Here is a 25,145-nt window from a genome sequence, read left to right on the forward strand (position 1 = left end):
GTGCCACAAGTCCTCCTTTTCTTTGTACTACAGCAGTTTCCCAGACTAAGACCTCAGCTACAACAGCAAATTAATTGCATCTCCCATATGATTTTGGGATCTGAATTTATCTAATTAGGTATTTCTAAAACACCAGCCCCTATGGTAGGTGCACTGCTTGTTATCCAAACTGCATGGAGTTAAGGTTTTTCCAAATGCGAGCCTTACAGCTCAACTCCAGACATTAGGTCCTACTGGGCCACTACAACTGCCCACTTCCCAAGTCCGTACCACACACAATGGAGCTCGAGCTGCTCCAGCAAACCCACCTCAGCATCATCCTTCGGCTGCACTACACCTGGTGCACTACAGCCAGAGGTGGTGCCAACCCCTGCCCACCTCCCATGCACCGACACAGAGCACTCCAGCCCGGCGTGCCCCGGTCTCACCCCACCCTGGGTCCCGCCGTACCAACCCCTGCCCACCTCCCACGCACTGACCCGGGCGCTGCAGCCGGGCGAGGCCGGCCTGACCATCCCTGGACTGCCCGCCGGTGCCCGCTCGCAGCCCGCAGGCCCATCCCCTGGGGGCCGCCAGCGCAGCCGAAGCCCCGGGAGCCAGGGCCCGGCCCTCGGAGCCGCCTCGCACCCACCTCAAACACCACTTCTTCGTCAAACTCCGGTGTCATCCTTCGCCATGACACCCGCCCCGGGCACTGTGGGAAACCGAGTCCGACCAGCCCTTGGCGACGGCTCCCCACCCGGTCCAGCCCTCGGTCAGGGAAAACTACAACTCCCAGCAGGCAGCGCGGGCGCCCGCTTCCGGGAAGGGAGGGGGCTCTAGGCTGAGCTGCGCTGATTGGCGGAGCCCGTCGGGTTCCCTGTGGCGTGGGGGTGGGGCAGGCGAGAACTCGGCCTTTGGAACGTTGCCCGGTGATCCCGCGCTGGGGGCTCGCGGCCGCTAGGGCGCGCTGCTCAGCCCAGACCGCGGCGCAGGGCTGGGAAAGCGGCTGCTGCTCGGGGCTCAGTCGGAGAGGAGCTGCGGGACCTGATGGAGGAGCGGCCGGGGGGCGCCTTGCGGCAGTAGCACGGCGGCACAATGGGCTTGTCCTCTTCAGCTCCGCGGGGGGCTAGGGCTTAAGGGGCGAGGAGGAGGCAAGAGAGGCGCGTGGGTGGCACCATGAGCTCAGCCGGTAGGTGCTCAGGGAAGAGGGGAAAGTTTGGGGGGGGGGGGTTTGCTGGTGACTTTTCTCTCTGCTGCGGAGCGCTGCCTGCCCAGCCCCCGAGGCGCAGCTGCGGGATGGGTCTCTGCCGTTCCTTAAAGGGCGCCCAGAGGCAAGGAAACCCCCTCCCCCCGCCCTGTTTCCCCTTTAGTAAGTGCAGCGAGGGGGGTCTGCGCGTTTCCCGAGAAGCCTTTCAGCGTGTCCTGGGCTGGTGGGTCTGTGCAGCCCGCGCCCCCAGGCTGCTGTTGGCTGGCGTCTCTCTCTGGGAAGTTACATTCCCCTCGCTGTGCGTGCGACTGACATAGTTGGGAAAGTTTCTTCTGGACTACGGTAGCCAATAGCGCGGCTCTTCTGCCCCTCGACGAGCTTGATTCTGCCTTTGCGCTCCCTGCCTGCTCCCTCCGGCTTGCAAACGCCTCCTTAGCGCGGAGGGAACCAGGGCTGGAGATTTGTTGCGCTGAAAACGATTCCAAGGGACTGTTCTGTCCTCCCTGTTGCCCGAGAGGACAATGAGGCGTACAGAGGCAAGGCTGTGAGTGGAGATGCTGTTGCCAAGAGAAATCATTCTGTCTTCCTTTGGATTTTCATCTCCTTTGGATAAACCATGCCCTTGGTTCCTGTGGGTGGACCTCAATGAGATCTTGTCCCCATTAAAATGGTCGGACCTATCTTTTCCTTTTGTTGGAAGCCCTGGCTTGCACTGGAAGGAAGGGGAGAAAACTTGCAGCGAGGGGAGGGTGTTATAACAGCTGACCCTTTTTTGTTTGTTTGTTTCCCAACGGAGTGAATGGGGGAGTGTTTTTCCCTCTTTTTCTATTTTATTTTGGTGTCCAGCCTTTTAAAAACACTTTTGCAGTTGTCTTCTAATATTCTGTGGAAGGTTTCCTCTTCTTAGACAACTCACCTCCTAACTTTTTGTCATTGTTACACTTTAACAGTGAATTTTCTTTTGGTTCAAACCCGTTGTTTTTAAAACAGATACAGTGTAATTAGAGTCATGTGAGAAAATACTTCTCAGGTAGTGTTTTGTTTTTTCTGCTCTTTGACCTGTTTTTGCTATGATTCGACCCCTCGCTGTCAAAATTAGCCCTTTGATGTTTTGAGAGAGAATCAGCAGAAAAAATGTAGATATTCTGCAGTATCTGTTTGACATCAGCAACAGGGCACAAGATGATCAAAATTAAAAAATAAACACTTATCCTTATTCTCCAGTTACATTGTAGTGACAATTTCATACTTCTCACTTCCTTCAAACTATATACCTCTGTAGTAGAACCCCCATACTTTGAAAAATATTAGTCTACAGAAGATCAACCATCTTTATTGGTCGTATTTATAGTGACATATAATAAAAGCATCTTGCTAAGCTCTGGTTATTGTCATTTGTCACCATTAAGAATACTGTGCTCCATGGCAAAATGTCTTTATAACCAGACTAGTTCACTGTAATTTATTTTATTTTTAAAGTGTAAACACACCACCACATTCTTAGATTCTTTTTTCTTGTGGCAAAGCAATTCTAAATATCTATTCTTCACTCTAAAATAAATATTCATCTGTATGTTCTGTTATCACTTTGTATAACCTTAACACAGTTGCTAATGTTAATTGACATCTACAGTCAGTTTTACCTCAAGAACTTACCAGTCTTACCAGTATGATCACATATGCAGACATACATAGTGAGGAGCATTCATTACAAACACTTAGCTTGACCTAACCCACATTTGTGTTCTTTTGTTCTATTAAGTATTATTAATTTTATGGCTAAGAAAGATGCGAAGCAAATGCTTGGTTTAAAACAAGAAAGCTTCCTGTATTTTAGTGAGTTACTCAGGGTTTTTTTGGTTGTTTGGTCATATAAAGAAGCATTGTCAGTACTTTTGTTCGCCCATCTGTTAGATTAGCAGGCTTCCTTTCTTGTGCCTGCATGAACCAACATGCATGAGAGCTGTTTTTTCCATTGAATAAAATTGTGTATAAATTATGCTGATGAACTGCTTTATGGAACTTTTTGAAGGCATCAGTTAAATACAATGAAAACCTTAAACAACAAGATGTTTCCTGTGTGGGGGAAAAATGTGGTTCTACAGGATCTAATTTAATTCGTGTGTTTAAAATAAACAAAAAAACAAAAAAGCACACGCACACTTAAACAAACAGTAACCAATGTATTGCACTTTTCAGTGTTGCACAAGACGAGCTCTAGCATATAGAACTGCTTAGCTAAACAAAGGCAATCTAATGGTCCTATAGTTAATCATGCCTATTTAAAAATAAAAAACTTATGAACACACATTTCTTCCCTATTTATTGTGTTCCCATTTTTTAATTACTTGTAATACATTGTTTGCCTAATAGATTTCTAAGTGACTCTATTTAGAGCTGGTGAATTAAGAAATAAAGCAGGAGAGTATGTATATTTAACCACTGACTAATGTGTTCAAGTTTCAGAGTAGCAGCCGTGTTAGTCTGTATTCACAAAAAGAAAAGGAGTATTAGTGGCACCTTAGAGACTAACCAATTTATTTATGCTCAGATAAATTTGTTAGTCTCTAAGGTGCCACAGGTACTCCTTTTCTTAATGTGTTCAAAAAAGAAAAGGAGGACTTGTGGCACCTTAGAGACTAACCAATTTATTAGAGCATAAGCTTTCGTGAGCTACAGCTCACTTCTTCAGATGCATATCGTGGAAACTGCAGCAGGCTTTATATATACACAGAGAATATGAAACAATATCTATTCCCACCCCACTGTCCTGCTGGTAATAGCTTATCTAAAGTGATTTCCAGCACAAATCCAGGTTTTCTCACCCTCCACCCCCCCACACAAATTGAATTTGTGTGGGGGGGTGGAGGGTGAGAAAACCTGGATTTGTGCTGGAAATCACTTTAGATAAGCTATTACCAGCAGGACAGTGGGGTGGGAATAGATATTGTTTCATATTCTCTGTGTATATATAAAGCCTGCTGCAGTTTCCACGATATGCATCTGAAGAAGTGAGCTGTAGCTCACGAAAGCTTATGCTCTAATAAATTGGTTAGTCTCTAAGGTGCCACAAGTCCTCCTTTTCTTTTTGCGAATACAGACTAACACGGCTGTTACTCTGAAACCTGTCTTAATGTGTTCAAGTTACTTAGTAATATTTCTGGGACTAGAGTTCCTTACCTTGTATTTTTTTCTGAGAGTTAAACAGCTGGGCAAATAAAATAAAATAATTGTATTATGGAGTGCTCATGAGATCAGAGCTTGACTATTGAAGTAAAATTCAATATAGTACTAAGATCCAGAATGCCAGATTGTTTGGCATTGGGAAGCTATTATTCCAAGAGTTTTAGAGATTTGTGACTTTCAGGAAGCTGTGCATCAGTGCAGGACCTATCTGCATAGGTCCAAGACTGAGGCTTAGTTTGTTGTTTAGGAGTCGTATTTCTGAGGGCCCGAAGGTAGATAAAACACACAACAGGAAAGGGAAGATACAGTGTGGGGAATTACTGGTTAGGAGAAGGTAGGAAGGATTCCTGGAAAACTAGTTTTATGGAGGAATTTGGAGGAGGAGAAGTGTGAGGAGGGGGGGGAATCTGTCTTGGCAAGCCCAGGGGGGCTGAGACACAAGGGAGCATGTTGAAAGGTGTGTGGGCTAAAAAAAGCACTAATGTGAAAGGATTAAGGGGAGTGAAATGGGAGTAGGAGAAACAATATCAGTGTATGTAGGACAAGATTATAAAGGCCTTGGTAGTGAAGATGGGGAGCTTTAACTTGTGGTAACAGACAGGAAATCAACAAAGAGACTTGTGTGTGGGAGGTAGTATTTTTTTTATGTACATTTTTATTTTTTACATAATTTTACACTTAATCCCATAAGTATTAAAATAATGTAAATTGTAAATTTAGCTGTCATTCTAGTCACAGTGAGCCTATACTGTTTAAAACTACAGGGCATCATTCAGCTGTTAACAAGCAGTGTTTCCCATTAAACAGTGCTGTGAAGCATATAGAAAATTTGAAATATCAAGATGTCGCCCATTCTTGGTTCAATTTAATGTAAATAATTTGAGTGTTTCCCTTGGGTATCATTTTAATGCATCTTCAGAATGAAGTAGTTTGATAGAGAACCCATCCGTATTGATTCTTGTCACTTCTTAATTCTGCCAGGAATAGATTGAAACACCTAGGAAATGCAGGAATAAGTGTCTCTGTGTGTGAACTTCTTCCCTCTGAATGAGGCACTGTATTGTTGGAGGATCTGTGTTTTGGAGGTGGTTCCAACCACTAATAGTCGTTATAGATCTGACTTTTTGTGTGTGTGTGTGTGTGTGTGTGCGCGCAAGAGTGGAAATGTAAACCCTGACCACCTGTCCAAATTTCAGCTCACATTCTGCCTTTTGAAATACTCAATGCATGTTCAGTTCGCTACTGTACAGGGGTGCTGGAACAATTTTTATAGTGGGGGTGCTGAGAGCCATTGAACCAAACTGTAAACCTTGTATATAAAGGAAACCTCACTACAAGCCAGAGGGTGCTGCAGCATCCCCCGCACCTCTAGTTCCAGCACCTATGCTACTGTATTCTTTTTTGTTTCCAGTACTAAATTGTTTTGGCGTAGTGTTATATGCCATTGAATTTAACTCCAGAGTTGGTTGTATTTCAATGATGGGTGAAGTGATCCATATATGGTTATCTATTAATTTGTTTATAAAATATTGTGTTTAGTCAGTATTAAAAGAGGCTTTTAAATGATTATTGAAAATTAGTTAAAAACAATAATTTCCTTATTGCAGTGATCACACTAAAAATGCTTAAATGTGAATATGCATGTATTTTTTATAGGAGAGGGAAGACACAAGTTGGAAGTTGAGATTTGGTTTAATCATGGCAGTGAAAGAGTAGGTGGTTTATTTATTAGCACAGAAACTACCTGCGGCGGCGGAATTGCAGTAGAAAGAAAACCAACATGACTTTTCCTATCAAACTTTATTACTTTTAAGGGCTGAAAACATGAGGCCTACAGGATTTAGTGTCCTTTTAACCTTAAAACATGTCAAATCACATATTTACTCAACTTTATCTCAACAAAATCTGACTCAAAGAGCTTGTTAGGTTCTTTAGTCATTTCTCTTATATTCACTTTAAAGTTATCCCAACTTTCCTGTTTTCCTTCAGCAGATCACTAAACAAACTGAAGTTTTTAATTAATGTTTTCCTTTTGGAATTTGTTTAGCTTATTTTATAAAAATCCAGCTGCTAGACAACTAATTTCTTTCGTTGCATTTTAAAAGCTACATATGTTATCTTCCGGGATGTTATGACTCGCTTCCTATTTTGTTTAGTTTGTAACATTTGGACACCTGAAAAATCACAGTCTCTATGTAAGTATAAAACAAAACATGGAGAAAAAACTACTACTGTTTCAGGCTTGGGGGAAAGTAGAAATTAGATCATGTACATAGAACTCTTCTTTTGAATTTTTATTTTAATTTCGCACCTAATTTTCTGTAGGTACAAAATTGATGCTGAAGGTTTATTGGCATAAGTGATTTAAGATATTACTCAGGCTACAATGGCCTTTGTCATTAAAATCACTAGATGGCTTTTAAAATAATTTGGAATCTATGTGGTGACCTAAGTATAATATTAACCTCCATCATAGCCTCTGAGTGCCTCCTAAGTATATATAAATAGAAATAGCAATAATAATTTCTCTTCCTACCTACCTTATAGGAGCTGGAGTATTTCATAGTGAGGTTGTTATTTTATGCTAAATTCTTCCACCCCGGTCATGAAGAGTAGTACATTACTCCAAGAATAGTGCCTAGAGGTTTCAGTAAGTCCACTTGTGGAGTAAAATTCTGTTCTACATAACTAAAGGTGATACAATTGCATTGTTACATAGGCAATTGAAGAACTTCTCTTGAATAAACTAAAGAGATTAAGCTTCTTAAGTCTCTAACTGTAAGGCATCTTTTCCAGATCTCAGATTGTTTTTGTAGTTCTTTTCTGAACCCTTTCCAATTTTTCACCATCCTTTTTTAAAATCTAGACTCTAGAGCGGGATGTGGTGTTCTGCTAACAGTCTGTCTAATGCTCTATGAGGAGGTAATCCCAGCCCCCTACTCCTGCTTGGTATTCTCCTACTTATATATTTGAAGACTGTTTGCCCTCTTAGCTGCAGCATTGCACTGGAAGCTCAAGTACAATTGGTTGTCAATCATAGCCTCCAAGTCCTTTTCAGAGTCACTGCTTTCCAGGATAAAGTACCCCATTTTACAAGTGTGAACTAGATGTATGTCCTTGCATTTGGTGGTGTTAAAAAGTATGCTCTTCAAATGAGACCACCTTACCAAGCAATCTATTTGTTAAATATCTTTTAAATTTTTATTGATGCCTTCACCTTCCCTCTTAACCATGATTTTTTTAACCAAAGAAGCTTTCTTGCATAACTGTGGCATATTTAAACAATATCCAGTTATCATTCACATTTTTCTGTTCACATATTTCTTCCAAATTTATTTTTCTCAGAATTATTCTCAGATTTGAGAAATTGACTGCATCAAATATATATGATTTGGTTTATATTCTGTTTGCACATGACAAATGAAATTAGATTGTGATCACTTGCACTTGGACAACTGTCAGTTTTCAGTAATTGATTAATTTATCTTTATTCGTCAGAAAGACATCTAATAGAATTAGAATTATCCTGAGTATTTATTGCATTAGAAAGTTATCAGTAATTTTTGGAAATTCCAAAGTTGTTTACCACTGGCAACATGAGATCTTCAGCATGTGTCCCCCAGATGGGAAAATTGGATTATCATTGTGGATTTCATTCTACATGTTATAGATAAATTTTAAGGAGCTGCTTGTTCTGTTCCCTTGTCTGAGTTGGTGGTTTATAGCAGACCCTCCATCCATACCCAGTCTTGTGATTTATCAGTTAGCACATTGATCCACAAACATTCCTGGTGATGTTCTTTTAAATTGTCAGTAACTCTGAAACAGATAATGATATCTTTAATGTAGAGTTAAAACTCACCTGTCCTCTTCTGCCAATTCTTTCCAAAGCAAGGTGTATCAGTGACTTTAACATTCTAGTCATGTGAATCATCCCACCAGGTTTCAGAAAAGCCAAACGTATCAAACTTCTTTTAATAAATGAATATTTCTAACACTACTTTTTTTGTTTATTATCCAGGATTCTAGCATTGTTACCTAGGCAACTGAAGAATTTCTTTTCTTTACCTTAATACTTTGGTTCTTTACATTCTGCTACCTTGAGTTCGAGTTTGATGTTTAAGCATATGTACTGTGTTTACCACCTTAGCATCCTCTCCTGTTGATGCTAGTTGAAAGCCCTCCATGCTACATTAGCTAGTCTGCTACCCAGAAGATTCATTCCTCTTCTGTTGAGTTGTAAATGGACCAAGCCATGCATCCTCCTTGCCCAACAGAAGATGGCTCAATGTTCCACAAAACCAGAGCCCTCTATTTCTCATCACCAGTTTCCCTCCATTATTTTCTGCTATCTATCTCGCTTGTGGAACAGGAAGAATCCCTGGGAAGATCACTGATACTTTCCTCTCGTTCAGCTCTTGATGATCTGCTAAGCCTCTTCTGAGGCAGTGTCATTCGTGCCAATGTGTAACATAAGCAACAGATCTTTGCCCCTAATCTTCATAAACCCATCAATGATATATGTTTTGTTCGCTCTGGAAAAATGGTAGTCAGTCCTGCTGTCCTTTTATCCACTGAAGAATGTTTTATCCACCACCTTAACACTGAGTCCCTGGTGAGGATTGTCTATCTTCTTTAGATTTTCTGTGGTCTTCAGTCATGCTTGATGTTTCTAAGGATTGGGCTGAGCATCAGTCCTCGGGTGTGAGAGACCCCTTTTTCTTGCCTCCAGCTGAATATTTCAGTGTATTCTTTGCACTGCTGCACCACATGCTTGTAACTAGTGAATTTCTCTTGGTCCCCTTTTCTCTGGTGGTCTCAAATTGTCCTGCTTCTGGCTCTGTAGACTGTCTAATGTTGCTCTTTCCTCACTGTGTCACAAACTGCCAAGCCTCCTCTCTGTCTTCCTTTCTTTTCAGCTTCCTTGAAACCATTCTGTTCTGTATTTGGGCTACGGTGATGCTACCCAAATCTGGTTGTCCAATGTTTTTTCTGCCCTCCCAGACCTCAAATCTTTTCCTGCAGCACAGCCATCAACTTGCAATTCATGCAGAGGAAGTCACTATTTTCAGGCAGGAAATGGATACAGAAAATGTCACATCCTCTGCAGGTCATAACTGTTCCGTTGCTGGTCATCCTTGTTGTGTATGTAGAGCTGTACGTCTTGAAAATATTCCTACAAACCTTCCTGTAAATTCCTTTAGAAACCCCCCTGCTAGCCTTTCCTCTGCCTATTCTGAGTTCACGTAGCAAATGACTTATGTATTGAGCCTCACAGGTCAGCTTTGACCCCTTGCGAATGGGATGAATAAAATGATTCCTTGCAGCAAGAGGTGCTAAATTTTGGGGCTGAGTAGAGGCAGTCTGGGCTTAGATATAGTGATTCACAGCCCAGAAAAACACATGGCTTTCCTGTTTTTATGGCAGAAGAGTTGTCTGTCTTTCTCTATCTCCTTTAGACTGAGCACTAGCACAGTTTTATAGAAATCCTCCCTCTGAGTCTCTCAGCAGATGGCACTTTCTACTTCTAGGAGCATGACTACACTAGAAAGTTTACAGCGGTGCAGCTGCACTGCTGTAAACTCTCTAATGTAGCTAGTCTAAGCCAATGGGAGAGAGCTCTCCTGGCAGCTTAACTACTCCACCCCGGCAGTAGCTGTATCAGTGGGAGAAGCTCTCCTGCCGACATAGCACTGTCCGCACATGGCTTATGTCGGTGTAACTTATGTCACTGTTCACGCGCCTAAGCAACGTAAATTATGCTGACGTAAACTGTAGTATAGACAGAGCCTAACACTCGGTCGTCTTTCTCACTTTTCTACAGTAAGGCAGGGATTATAGTTTAGCATTAAAAATGAAAACACCTCATGGGTTTGCAACAATATTGTAATTTCTAGTCAGTGGGCCAAATGATCTCTTCAGATATGCAGCATGTATGAGCATATGTTACTGAGGCTTTTAAAAAGCATGTACAAGGAAAGTGGAAAATACGCAGTGATATGTGTTCAATAATGGAGGCAATGTGTAAAGAATTTGCTGCTAAATGAGAAACATTGCAGTTGAATTGCATACATTACCTTTCTTGCATCAAGATCATTGTGAGAATTGGTTATGATGGGATATCTTTTTAGATTTGTAAATGTCATAAATAATCTCTTGCATGTATTAAAATGTCCCATCAGTGAATACTTAAAAAAAAAAAAAAAGTGATTTATAGTAGTGTCAGATGGATCATAAGCCATAATCATGATGACAGCTTCTAATTGAGAGAAAATGGCATGCCTTGGGATGGAAAATTCAGTAAGACGTGTATTCTCATTGTACTTCTTGGAATGCACTTCACTGCTAGAGAATCAGTTATCATCCAAACTTCACTCTTCAGAACCCAAAACTTATAACTGGTTATAGTGGCAGATTGCCATTAGTAGATGTTTCTGCAAAAATAAAGGGGAAAAGGACACGGTCAGGTTAAATAGTTGCATATTAAAGGTGAAGGGGGGTTATTGATTATTGAGGATTATAATAATAGAATTGATATTACAGTAAAATTTTTAGTCTCCTTTAATTTTCACTATTTTATGCTTTTTTTTTTTAAAGTACTTTTGTATGATGCTCCACTTAAACTGCAAAACTAGGTTAGTAGACTTCAGTTCTCCTCACACTTCAGCATCTTAGCAAGCAAGAAATTCTTTTTAAGTACTTTCTGAACATTTTTTGATAAACATTTCTAACAGGCTTTAGGTTTTGAAAAACCCTTGTTTTAGAAAAACTAAGTTTTCCTCCCTAAACTACCTGAGTGTTTCTACTGAAAGGAAGAAATGCTGGTATAAAAAAAGTATGGTAGGGGGTAAAGTGAAGTAGTGTAAATAATTGAATAGTTTAAATTTTATAAAAAGTTGAATCTTTTAAAAGTACTGTAATACAAGATAAGTTGTTTTGTAGGCTCATAATGAGTACAATTTTTGTTTTTTCCTTTCTAGAAATTAAGAAGCCACCAGTGGCCCCAAAACCAAAATTTGTGGTAGGACACAAGGCATCACCTCCCCCTGTTGCACCTAAGCCAGATGTTGTGTTTGCTGGAGTTATACAAACAACAAAGAAAACTAAACCAGCGATAGCACCAAAACCAAAGGTTTTCAAGAGTTCATCTGTTCCTGAAGTTAGACCACCATCATCTTTAAGAAAAAGCACAAAAAGCCTAGAAGAACACAAAGGAGATTCTTCTGAAACTGTAGACCACCTGAATTATAAAAATGGAGACTCCACAGAAAACACTGAGGATACCACTTACATTATACCAATGTGTTCTTGCAATTTTGAATGCATTCATAAGCTTGGAAATGGGGAGAACACATGTAAAACTCAAATAATTTTTGAACACTTAGAGAACTTAGAGAATATCAAGATAGGTGAACAAATTGCACCATCTATAAAAGGTGGGACAATACAGGAGAGTCATAGTGAAAAAGTGGCAAATAGAAATCGGGTAGTTTTAAAGGCCAACCTTCTGGAAGGGACACTCAAAGATGTTCTAACACAAAGTGTATTCCCTAATAGTAGCTCTTTGAGGCACAAGTGTCCAGATAAACTTGAAAGGGATGATAGTAGTAGTTCTAACAATGAAGTTAAAATAGAGTGTACAGATCTTGTGCAGTTATCTGGTTCTGAGGAAGCTACAGGCAAGCCACAAAATAACCACAATAGGAGAGATGCTGATGAAATCCACATGTCTAAAACTTGTTTCAGTCTGACTGAAAGTAGCCACAATTGCTATTGCTCCTTGGACCAAGAAACCCTGGAAGATGTCAATGTAAATAGTGATAGTACATTTGCAGGTGGAATCTGTATGAAAGGAGATGATGTTAAAACATCACCTTCCTCTGGAGCATGTTCAGCACCCAGCTCAAAAGTGCATCCAGTTCCAAAACCGAGAAAGCTGCGTGCTGCGTGTCTAGTCCGTCAAGATGGTATGGATACTTACGGGGAAGGAACAAGAGAACCAATTAATTCAAAGTGTGATTCTGCTGGATCTTCTGAGCACATCTTTAATAAAAAAACAGCAAAAATTAATGTTCTTGGTCAGAGTGTTTCATATAATGATCATCCAGAAAAAGTGCATCAGACTAATCCGTTTGAGATTCCTCAAAATCTTGCTGAGAAAATACACTGGGTCAAGGACTCTACTGATACCGAAGAATCAGCCTCACAGCGTATCTTGCCTCCACTTCTGCAAGAAGCTTCTTTCATGACAGAAAATGTTGAATGTTCCTTGGATGAAGACCTTAATTTAACAAGTCCTGCAGATGAAATGATAGATGACACTAGTATATTAGCTGCTGTGGACAAAAGGACTAGTTTTATACAAAGCAGTACTCTGTCCATGAGTTTGCCTAAGCAACTAAAATTGACTTGCAATCAGCACTTGCCTGCCTCCAGTAGCCTTGATGTTTCTTCTCAGAAACCAGAAGATAAAGAGATTCATGTAAAAGATGAAAGTTCACCAAGGATTGTTCCTAAAAAACCTCAAAGACACAGCTTGCCTGCTGCTGGACTGCTGAAAAAAGCTGCATCAGAGGAGCTTGTTGAAAAAAGTTCTTATGTTTCCAATGAAGATAAAAAAACAGAAAATGTTCTGGAAAGAACTCGTTTAAGGCATATATCGGCCAAAGAACAAGGTACGTCACCTTATGGTGACATGCCAAAACGTTCTTCAGAGAAACCTGTCTGGAAGTTACCTCATCCTATCCTGCCATTTTCAGGCAATCCAGAATCGTTAAAAACTGCCACCATTGCCACAACCTCTGAACTTTCAACTGCTGTGATCAAGCCTAGAGCTAAATCTCTATCTTCTGTGGATATGGAAAGAACAGACAAGCCTTGCAAAGACAGTCAGAAGAAAAATACTTTAAAGAAATTTCTCAACATTAAATTGTCTGTTTGCATAATGAAAAGTGACTTCCAGAAATTTTTTTCCAAAGGCAGCCAGTCCATGGATGGTGCCATAGCTAGTCTTTCCACTGGGGAAGGGAATGGTATTGGTAACAACTGGAAAGTAACATCCCTAGCAAGCGAAAGGAAAACTAAATCTGCCAAGGCACGTTCTGCAGAAATAAGTAGCCCAGCATCACAAAAGAAAAGACAGAGACATAGGAGTCAGCAGGATATACCAAACAGTCAAAGATTAGAGTCTTCAGATGAACAAATATTCTCAGGGAAGCAGTTGTCACAAACACACTTGAATTCTCTTACAAGCGATTATCCACCAGAATATGAGAATGTGCGCCACTATGAAGAAATTCCAGAGTATGAAAACTTGCCTTTTATTCTGTGTTCTGATAAAAATCCATGTTTTGAATGGCAGAATTCCAGCAGCATGGTGGAAGACCGTGACACAAATGTATATGAGGTGGAAGAACCAGATGACGCTACAAGCAGCCATTCAAGACATGGCAGGTAATCTAGGAGGAAAGTGTGTGTAAAATAGATACAGCTCTGTGTGCTGGGTACAGACAAATTGTTGTTTGTTGTTGTTTTTGGATGGTGAATTTAGGAAATATGCTTGTTTTATTATGTGTTGGCAAAACAATCTAATACCCCTATGTATTTTCACCCATATATGTTAATTTAGTAGCAATTTGTGACCCAGAAGGACTTTTTCTTGGTGAAATAACTCTTGGATCTACTTGCAGAATTTAGTATCAAGGAAAAGGCAAATTTTTATCATTCCCAATGTCTAATCAGACTTAAAGATATAAATACTTTGCTTTGGAATTTAGAGTATTCTTAAACTGGAATTGATGGTAATATCTAACTGTTGCTTGTATTCAGTCTGGAAAAGCTCCTGTAAATAAAGACCAAGTCCCAGAGTGAACTTGCTTAAATGCTCTAAGTGAAGCAGTCCAATGGAAAGCTCTCTGTGTGATGGACAGCGCTTAAAGATAGGCTTTGGTGACTTTTAATAATAAAGGTGGACTTTTGTAGCGTTTTAGGGTTTGGTAAATGCATGTTCAGATTTTGAATGGAATATGTAGTTATTTGTAGCTCAGTGCCCAGCAAGCTACTTTTTGCAATTCCTTGCACTATAGTTTTGTAATGTGATCCTTATTGAGATGAACTGCAGGGCTGGTGTATGGACCAAACTCTGTGAAGACAATCACAACTGCTCTTATTTTACATGTAGAGTACAAAGGCTTTGACTTTTTTTTATGCATCTCACCAGTGTGAGAACTTATGTTTTGCAATGAGATGCTTGTTGTAAAGGGGGAGAAAATATTTGAAATGGCATCCTTATAACTGTAAGCAGTGTCAGGATGAGCTCCACCCTGACATCTGGTGGTGAGGTGTGGCAAGTTGTGGAAAAGAACTTCAGGGGCCGATCTCATTTGCATAGGCACACCCACCCCGCCTAGAATGAGGCCATAGCAGCCCAGATGGTCACTTTGGCTGCTGTGGGATCCCCAGTGTCTCTGTTATTGGGGCAGGAAGAATAAATTGTTATTACCCTGATTATGGGAATCAAGGACAGTGGAACTGTACTTGGCCTTTTGCTATGATGGAGGGACTCGCCATCAACTAAGTAGCACTCGCTAGGCAACGGACATGGGTTCCAAAACTGTGAATGGAGAGAGGCTGGGGACAGGTATTAGTACCTGGTGGTGTAGGCCCCTTTGTGAGGTCCTGAAACATCGATTGCACCTCTGTCTCTCTCCACTGTCTCTCTCCACTGTGGAATGTCAGAGGTAATTTTGGGTCTGTTAAGAGTCTAGCTACAGGTACTGTGCTGAGTTCACTTTGGCCTTATGGCGCACCAGCACTAAGGCTCCCACTACTACAAGCTGAAATCACTGAGCACTGTGTCAAGTAGTGGGGAGCCTGAAGATCTAGAGCATAGCGGAGCCGTTTGTGGATGGGCTGGTGGAGCAGTTCATGGGAGGGTGGGAGCCACTTGTGTGACATGGAGTGGAGCAGCTTGTGGAGCGGATCTGAGTGAAGCCCTGTGGAGCTGCGGGACAGTCAGCTTCAGGTTGCGTAAGGTGCCCCTTACCTCTCTTTCCTCCCCCCACACCCCCAACGCACATTTTTACCCAGACTGGGGAGTAACACTCTGCAGATGAACTTTTGAACTCTGGGGCTGGACTTTTGGGGTTGTTGGACTTTTTGGACTTTGGGTGATGTTTGGATTGCTGGACTCAAGAGACGTTTGGGTTGTGGGACTCAAGAACCCGAGGGAAAGGACATGGCCCAATTTGCTGGGGTGGGTCTTCACTCATGGTTTGGTTGATGAACCCTAGTTGTGGTGTTTTCCCAATTTAATGCTGATGTCGTTTACCTCATGTTATTAAAAATTCTCTGCTACACCGAGACTCTGTGCTTGCAAGAGGGGAAGTATTGCCTCTCTGAGGCACCCAGGGGTGTGTGTAAGATTTTCCCAGGTCACTGGATGGGGACTCGAGCCAGTTTTGCGTTTGCTTTGATGAGAGGGAACTCCTGTGTATTGAACCCGGCCCTTGCTACTATCAACTCGGCCTGGCAGAAGGGTTACATAACATTTTTAGGAAGTAAAAACTTGTATATTGAATTACTTTTCATCTACATCAAGTTACTTGCCTTTGTAGGAAGGTAGGAGTCTTTTTTTGTGGGAAGTAGTCTCATTAAGCTTCATAATGTTGAATGTGACATCTTGCGCATTTACCCTCACGTATTGGTCTTATGAACTGTGTACAGTATTATTTTTGTTGTTGACTGAAGTACAGTGCTTGCTTCTGTGCTTGGCATAGTTTCCTTTTAGATGTTAGATTAGAACCAGAGTTATTTGTTGTTGTATTTCATTGTCACTTAGTCTTTCTGTGGTATTCATGAATAGTTGAAGACTTCGAAAAGGAGAGCAGCGTAACACTTCCAAGCAGGCTAATACCCTGGATTACATAAACCTAGTATATTGCATGTGCACTTGCCCCTTTCTATTAGACCACTTTCCCTGAAATTTCCATAGCCTGGCATTTGAGATTTGTTAGTAGCAATCCTTTTTATAATTTAAAACTGCAGTGCAAAAGAAATTGTACTTTGAAACACAGCCTCTAGGTTGAAAGGGCTGTACCTCAAACATTACTACTAAAGCACATATACAACCTAACCACAGGAACTCAAGGCTTGATGTACCTGAATAGATTATGGGTCAATTTAGTCCTATGTGCTGTCAACTTATCCAGTTTCATGTGCTCTAGAGGAAGGCCTAAAATCTTCATAACAGTGGTGCCCACGCTTTTCTTGTTGCACCCCTCCCCCCTTACCGGTAATGGACTCTGTCTGCTCGCTTCCCCCCCCGGCCTCTCCCCCCCCCCCCCCGCCCCGCGTTACTGCACAGTTGGCTCAGCGAAGGAGCTTGGGCTGATGACGGAGCTGGGGTTGAACTGGGGATGGGGGAGGAGCTGGGGCTAGAGGTGGAGCTGGCCTGGGGGTGGAGAGGGAATGAGGGCAGAGCTGGGCTGGGGGTGGAGTAGGGGGCAGCATGGAGCTGCAACTGGAGCTGGGCTGGTGGCAGTGTGGAGCTGGGGCTGGGCTGAAGATGGAGTTGGACTGAGTGGCACTCCTTCCCTGCCCCCTGTGGGAGTTGGCCCATGTCCTCCTCCCGAATGTTCCTCTGTACCCCCCATATGGGGGCATGACCCACGGTTTGAGGACTACTGCTTTATAATGTACCCAATGGTACTATATCATGTGAGAAATTTTTTCCTGATCCCATTATGCCCAAACCATGAGAATTAATAGCTCTTGCAATTTTATCCTAATTCAGATGACAGATTACATTGAGGCACTTTCTCCTCTTTCGGTAACCTTCTAGAAGAAAATTAAAGATCCAGTGGCCATCTTGGAAGATGAGTGCTGTAGTTAGGCTATTTAAGAGGAGAGCTGCTTTCTCAGTAAAATATTCTGGAGTGGGATTTTGGCCTATCTTCACTTCCACTGAAGTGAGTTGGCATGAGTGGGAGTGGAGTTAAGTTCATTACACCCTTAGCGTCCCAAAAATGTGTGAGAACCACTGAATTCATATTGTATGCTGTGTTTTACCTATACAGTTAACACATTACTGGTGTCAAACTCGCTCACTTCTCTGAAATGTTCTGTGGGATACCCTGAGAAAGGAAAGTAATGAATAGAACTAATAAATGAAGATAACTTGACTTTGGATCTTCTGTCATGGGAACAATACCGAAAATCTAATTCCAAGAGCAAGAGTCTTTAATATAGATCATTGGTTTTCAGACAAATCAGGACAAAAGATTTTAAATAGGGTAAAGAAGGTGAATGTGTTAACTTCTTGTTTTGTTGAGTTTTAGGGCATTTCATTTTTTGTTTAATTAAAATATAATGAGAGAAGAATGGTGGCTGGGAAGGAGAGGGACAGAAATTGTATTTCTAAATGCATGCCAAGTTTTAAATTATCATAATTACCAGGAGACAGTGTAAGCAAGGAATGAAGTAATTGCCTATTTTCTAAGAAGTGAGCGTTCAGGTTTGAAGCATTACTAAAAGCTAGTGCCTTTTATGCATCTCCAAAGTTCCACAGCAACATTTCTTTTGACACTACCGTAGGAGATGTGTAACAACAGCTCAGTTACTTCAAAGTAATAGCACTTATTTGTATTTCTCTTAGTGAATGACAAAAATCATAAATATTTTTCTTTCTCCTTTTTATAGTAACAAACATTTACCAAAAAGAGGGCAAAAACTTCACTGGAAACAAGTTGAAATTGAGTGGAAATTTGCAAACAGTCTCTAAACAAACTAAAGATGCAAACAGAAATTAAGTATGACTTAAAGCATATGTGATATGACAAAAGGCACAGACTTAAACTTTCGTGCATCTTTGGGGACCCCTTTTATTATTATTTATTATTTATTATTATTATTTGCAGTTGCAAAGCTGCTGTCTTGTATTTCAGACTCAGTTATTCTGCTCCTCCAGCTTTTCGTGGATTAATATACTATGTTTCCTGAATATGTTGGCAATGTTTCCTCTGAGCTTCAGCAACCATACGTGATTGCTAATTGATTTTGTTTGAATGTAGAGCTGCCTGTAATTGTTAGCATAATTTCTGATTGCATTACTCCTTGAAACACATTGCCTGCTAGGTGGATTTTTCTTTGAGAGATACTTTCAGCGCTCTACATGAGTACAACTACATAGTTTCCTTTTTATTTTTTCCAGTGACCTGATTTAGAATTACTGTTTGGAAAACCAGAAAGTATGCTGAAGTATAAATAAATGAACATGAAGTTAAGAAACAGAACTGATTAGGAATTTTAAAACTGTGTGTTGTTGACGGAATCCTGAGGTTAGATGCCTTCTCATGGAAACTTTACCAAAATGTTGTGTACTGGATATTGCCTACTTGGGGGTTGAAATCTGTCTTTGTGGTTAAACTCCATCTTTGGTATGTTCTTGTGTTCACTATGGGCTTGATTCTGCGACCATTATTTGTGCTGAGTGGCCTGTATGGACTACTCACATGAACAATAGGGACTACATAACATCAGTGAGGGTTGCAGGGTTAGGCCCAGAGATAAATGTTAATTTGATGGTCGGCTGTCATGAATAGGCTGTCATCACAGGTGGACAAAGCAGGCTTCCCTGAGAAGTTGGCCATATAGGATAATGTCTCCTAAACAGATTTGCATTGTCTATGCTAAGTTCTTATTAGGAGAACTTTGAAATGTGGCTTTTTTGAACAGCTTTCCAATATTTTTAAGAAGTTTCAGATATCTGAGATTTCTTGTTTGCTGGGCTCTGGAAAGATGCTCTTGCTTATCCTATTGTAAAACCAAAGAAAATGCTGTACAGTAGAACCTCAAAGATACAAACACCAGAGTTACAGATTTACTGGTCAACTGGAACCAGAAGGAATCAGGCAGCAGCACAGACAAATAAATAAATACATTAAAAAAACAACCCCACCCCTCTCCAGCAAATATTGTACTGCCTTCGGGGTTTGGGGAGGACTCAGGGCTCCAGATAGGGGTGGGGGCTTCTGCCCCTCGGGAGCATCAGGGCTTTAGCTGTGGGTGGGAGCACTGCGGCTTGGGGCTTCAGCCCTGTGGCTGCGCTCCCAGTTTTAGCCTCGTGAGGGGCAACTCTGTTCCTCAATGGGCCAGCCGTGGCCCAACCCAGTGCATGCATGCTGCCTTGGGAGCCACCGCTTCAGGGCCAGGCGACAGGCTGCCACTTCCCCCCCTGCCAGCGGTAACCAGACTTTTAGTGTCTGGTCAATATATCTGACCAGACACTGCCCAATTCCTTTTTTGACTGGATTCTCTAGTCAAAAACCAGACACCTGGCAACCCTAGCGGGGCACCAGGGCTCAAGGCTTCAGCCCCATGACTCTGCTCCCGGTTTCAGCCCTGACTACCCTCCCCCCCCATCTCACTCGGAGCTCTATCCCCCCCACACATACCCTGCGGCTGTAGCCCCAAACCCTCCCCTCCCCTCCCCTCGGCTGAAGTCTCATAACTTCTTGTTCAGAGTTATGGAACATTTCAGAGTTACGGACAACCTCCGTTCCCGAGGTGTCCATAACTGATGTTCTACTGTATAATGTAACTAAGGGCCAGATGTGTGGATTTCACCTGCTTTTGTTTTGTTTTGTTTTAAAAAAAAAGGTCACTGTTTTGTGATTAGTTCTTCTGGAGAATGTGTGTTAGGGAAGATAGAGAGGGGCCCTCTACATCCTTGACTGCTTTACAGACCCTCTGTCTTAATTTTCCCCCTTCTTCCTTGCCCATCCTTGATATAAGCCTGTTTTTTGCCACTCTTCCATGTTGAACAGTACCATGCTCCACAAGTAATCCCATGAAAACCAATGGGACTACTTGCTGAATAGGGAACTAGCCAACATAATTAAGGGTAGCAGAATGACCTTTATTTCCCATCCTCAAGTCTTCTCCGTCCCCATTCCCTCAACGTTTTGAAACTGTTATCCTTTTGCCTTTGCAGCTTATGAATGCCACTTCTTTGACTTTGCTAGTCACGCCTCTGACTAGTTAAAGTGCAAATCTGTTCTCAGTGGTAGCTGATGACAGAACAAGGAATAATGGTCTCAAGTTGCAGTGGGGGAGGTTTAGGTTGGATATTAGGAAAAACTTTTTCACTAGGAGGGTGGTGAAGCACTGGAATGCGTTACCTAGGGAGGTGGTGGAATCTCCTTCCTTAGATATTTTTAAGGTCAGGCTTGACAAAGCCCTGGCTGGGATGATTTAGTTGGGGATTGGTCCTGCTTTGAGCATGGGGTTGGACTAGATGACCTCCTGAGGTCCCTTCCAACCCTGATATTCTATGATATCTACTCTATTCCTTTCTATATGCTGAATACAAAGAAGTCTCAGCACACCCAGCTCTAGCGAGCTAGGAAGTTGGGTCGGAGAATGGAAACTGTAGCCAGTGCCATTCTGTGCAACCATGCAGAAGGTCTGTGCCACCCCACTGACACAGTTTGATAGTTTATGAATAGTAATGTGTTAAATTTTGTAATGAAATATATATAATTAGCTGGTTGTAAAATTAGAGACCAACATTAAGATCAATGTGAGACTCTCACTACAAATGTTAACACTCAACAGTGTTAGTCTCTGGGCCAAAATGTGAGCAAGCAGGAACTGGGTTTGTACAGAATGCTGGGATTGTGCTGATCTTCTGAAGGTGCCCCCTTTGGGGACAGATTCAGTCAAGATGCTTGGGTCTAGTTACTCTTCTACGTCACATGCATTTGTGCTCTGAATAGTTATTTTAAAACACTTCGTGGGATGTAGCATATGAAGGCATTTTAAGTAGACAATCATTTGTTTGGGAAAATCATGTTTCTCTTTTGGAGGACTCTTGATGCGAATCCTTGTCACTTTGCTTTACTTTCCCTAAACATTTGTTTTCTGTAATATAAAGGGACACTGTCACGTAGTTCAGGTCCATAATTTAACTCACTGTATGATTTGGCATAAAGTGGCCCCATCATTTAAAATATTTAAAATCATCACTCTGGTGCATAGGTATTCACTCCACCATTTGGATTGCTCTTGTTCTAAGTAATACTAGCTGTGGTGCCATCCAACAGCATCACTTTCTACCCATAGACTGCTTTTGTAGACAGCAACAATTTAGCAACTGTGCCATTCTAGTTGGTCTTCTCAGTGCTACAAGGATATTCCTGTCCGTCCTCCCAAAGCACTGGCTCTGACCTGTCAGGCTGGATGCATGCTGGCCAAAGAGCAGCCTTGCATGGCAGAGGCTCCACCTGATTCCCAATCCTTACCTCCCCCAATTAAGGTCACACTTCAGAGCAGCTGGGGTAGGACTTTACTGCCTTCAGTATAAAGCAAAACACAACTTTAATAAACTCAATCTTTTAACATTTTTTTCACCCGAGGAGATTCTCCAAACAAAGAGACTCAGTGACAAGTTAGTAGACACCCCCCTCCACTCCACCGCAGCCCACCCCCCCCCATTATGGTTTGCACATATTTTCACCTGCTTCCTCAGCAACATCTACTGCACTCCACATGCTGAAAAAGAATGAGCAGTGTGGTTCTAATATGCTGCATTGCAAAACTAACGATCTTTCAGAAAAATCTGATGTTCTGTCACTGTTTCACATGGAGTAATATCGCATATTATGGTATTCTTGCTTGCCCACTGCACACTCTCACTGAGTTTGATTCACTTCTTCTTTAGGAAGCTGGAGAAAGTAGGCAAAATAGGCAGAATTTCAGATCTGTGCAGTATGACCAGAACCACTCTCTGAATTTGATTATTCTTTTTAAATAATCAAAATATACTTTGAAAGGCTGTCATGCTAATTATTTTATGATCAAATTTTTTAGTTGTAGTTCATAAAGGCCCCAGTGTTTTACAAATACAGATAGACACCACCCTTGCCTCAGAGGGTTTACAACACACTGTCTAGCCATCTGCATGCCCCTAGATCAATGATTCTCATCTTTCTCTGTATTGGAGTCTCCCCATATTAGCGTCATGGGAAGGGCAGCATGGTTGTGACCGCCAGGTTAAGAATCTCAGTTGCAGATTTAAGTTTAGCCCTTCTAGTAATTAATCCTTATATCCAGATCAGATTTCAACATTGTAAGATTCTTTAAAGCCAGCAGGATATAACCAAGAGGCTTATGGGTCAAAAAAAAATTTTAACCTTAAAATTAATTATAATCTGCTGTTGGAAAATTCTGCAAATTGTGATGTGCAGATAATTTTAAAAGGTCTGATTTTTGGTGACTACTACAAAATCATTGCCGCATCTGTTAACTTAAAATTCTTCTCAGAGTAACAAACAAGGAAGTAAATGGAAAGGCATCCCGTTTAGCCCTGTTCGAATTTTCTCTAAGTATAAGACAGCCTCTTGTACTCCCTGTTAAACCTTCATAATAGAATTTCAAATTCTGGAAATTTGATCTCTTGAAGGGTAACAGATGCAGTCTTTCCCTCTTTTGTGTTAAACCCTATTCCCTTGCTTTTCACTTTTTCTTCATTTGAGCGTTCTTTCTACATCCATCCATCTTGTCATGTTAAGGGAAGGACCAACTAGAGTTCTTTATTCTGACTTTCTCCACCATGACTTCCTGTTTCAGACCCACCAATAGTGGTGTACTTAGTAAATCAAATGTCTTCCAACTTAATGCAGAAGAGCACTATAACATAAATATGGAGCGGAAAGTCGGACATGAAATGAGAATTGATGAAAGACTCATTTACATGGCTTGACAACAGCCTTTTCCTGAAGGTTATTTTCAGCATTGGCTCAGGAAATGTATTCCTAAAACTCTTTGATACATTTCTTTAGGTCTTACTATGGCAAACATTTCACCTTATCTAATCGTTTGTATTATGTATGTGAAATAAAAACACATTTGAGTTGGATTTTGACATAAAAATACATTTTTGAAGTGTTAGGAAAGAGTAAGGCCAAAATTTTGACTTAAAATGTAATTTTGTTCATATTTTAATTCAGTACATTTTAGTCTCTCTGTCTGCATGCAGAAATTACCAGTTATTTTAGTTGTACTTGATTATGCACATCTAACTACAGTATTACAATATTGTACATATTGTACACATATATTATGTGTCTCTAATGTGTGTAAAAAGCGGGGGAGAGGAGAGCATGAGTAGGTCCAACATTATGAGAAATAACTGAGTTGTTTTTAGTGGTCCATGTGTTTGGCTTGAGCCAAAGTGTGTCTCATCAAGTATCTTTGTGTGCCACTCAGGGAGCTATGTCAGCTGATACTTGTACAAACAGCACTGCTTTTAAGAGTTAAGTCACTCCATGTTTGTCTTTGATTTAATTAACTATTCTTTTCAGTACTATTCAGCTATTTCTTTTGTTGGCTATTGTCCGAAATGTAAAATTTCAGAGAGCCACAGATTTAAGGTTACTTCCAAACTATGTGTCACATTTCTTGAAGGGAGATGATATATAAAAATAGTGATCCATAAACACAGAATAGTTTTTGTGGTTTCATTTTTTGGGACTTGGGTTAATTCTTATTTCAGAGGATGAGGATTTAAGCACCAGGCCTTCATGATACCCTTGATGCAGTAAAGTAGCTTTTATGTTTTAAGTATATATTGTTAAGAGCTCATGTTCTCATTTCGTATGGTTTCGTTCCCTATCTGAAGGTGTTGTGCTTGAGATTTCAGCACAGACTGTTACAACCTTCTAAAATTCTACCTACAGTGAGTAACTTGTTTGGTTTGTTATTTAGCTGGCTGGCAAGTAAAATACTACTTTTTTCCTTGGTGTCAGTTATCGTAAAGGACAGGCAAATATATTTTTTGTATTGGGCTGGTAAATTTTCATGACAATTCAGAAAAGCTGGTGTGTTAGTGTACTTCTAAACTGCAACTAGGAGCCTGCCTCCTTGCCTGGGTAGACAGACTCATGCTAGCACCACTCAAGCGAGTGCACTAAAAATTAGTGGTCTGGCTGGTGGCTTAGGCTAGCCACGTGAGCTTAGAAACAAGCTGCTGCCCATGCTGCAATGACCATACAGCAATTTTAGCACACTAGCTCGAACAGAACTGGCTTGAGTGTGTCTGCACTGTGAAGCACACTGCTAGCTGCAGTGTAGACATACCCATAGGTGGGAAAATCATGGTTTTAAGTTAGCTCTGTGTTTTAGAGGTCTTGTTTTTTGCTCTTGAGTTTCTAGTTGCTTTTTTTCCCCCCTTCCTCCTCTAAGATCTTCTTTTTTAGGGGTCTGTGACCTCTGACATAAGAAATGTTGATATGCAATGAGTTTCTATCTGTACAAAACTAGAACGAATCTTCATACACCTGTTATTAGCAAGGAAGGCAAAAATACCAGTACTTCAATACTTCTCACAGAGACCTCTCTGCCTTTAACACCAAATGGGGGGTCCCTGTTGGCCACAGTCACCTATGGTAGCAGGAAAGCCCCTGCTTGCTTCAAGAGGCGAGGTAGTGGACTCCCTAACAGCTTCATATGGATGGCCCCAAAGTAGTGGAGGTATTTATTAATTCTAATAGGAGACAGCCACACTGCAAGGGTCCCTCCAGGAGAAGTGTGCCTGGAGATGGCCTTTAACTGGCCCTAGTGAGGGGAAGATCTGGGTATGGAGGATCTACGCTCTGTGCAGGTCTGGAGGCAATGATATAGGTCACTCTCTATTTTGTCATTGCATATTGAATTTCTGGTAATCATGCTTGATGTTGCTTCAGCCATATCATGTCAGATATGCACATTGTAA

At 41.4% G+C, this 25,145-nt stretch overlaps 2 protein-coding genes across 8 annotated transcripts in view; one reads left to right on the forward strand and one right to left on the reverse strand.

Moving 5' to 3' along the window:
* Positions 1–751, reverse strand: part of VEZT (vezatin, adherens junctions transmembrane protein) — a 99,000-nt gene extending 98,249 nt beyond the window's left edge. For 4 of the 6 annotated variants that reach the window (XM_073327512.2, XM_073327507.2, XM_073327503.2 and 1 more), the window contains exon 1: positions 632–751. In XM_073327512.2, the coding sequence (XP_073183613.1) occupies positions 632–667 (36 nt within the window). In that variant the 5' untranslated portion in view covers positions 668–751. The other 2 variants (XM_073327509.2, XM_073327505.2) reach the window with 1 other exon arrangement.
* A 227-nt stretch (positions 752–978) lies between these two features.
* Positions 979–25,145, forward strand: part of FGD6 (FYVE, RhoGEF and PH domain containing 6) — a 103,956-nt gene continuing 79,789 nt past the window's right edge. For both annotated transcript variants that reach the window (XM_073327515.2, XM_073327514.2), the window contains exons 1-2: positions 979–1,171; positions 11,356–13,828. In XM_073327515.2, the coding sequence (XP_073183616.2) occupies positions 1,159–1,171; positions 11,356–13,828 (2,486 nt within the window). In that variant the 5' untranslated portion in view covers positions 979–1,158. The remainder of the gene's footprint in view (positions 1,172–11,355; positions 13,829–25,145) is intronic.

The sequence above is a fragment of the Lepidochelys kempii genome, chromosome 1 (assembly GCF_965140285.1).
Source record: "Lepidochelys kempii isolate rLepKem1 chromosome 1, rLepKem1.hap1, whole genome shotgun sequence".
NCBI lineage: Eukaryota > Metazoa > Chordata > Testudines > Cheloniidae > Lepidochelys > Lepidochelys kempii.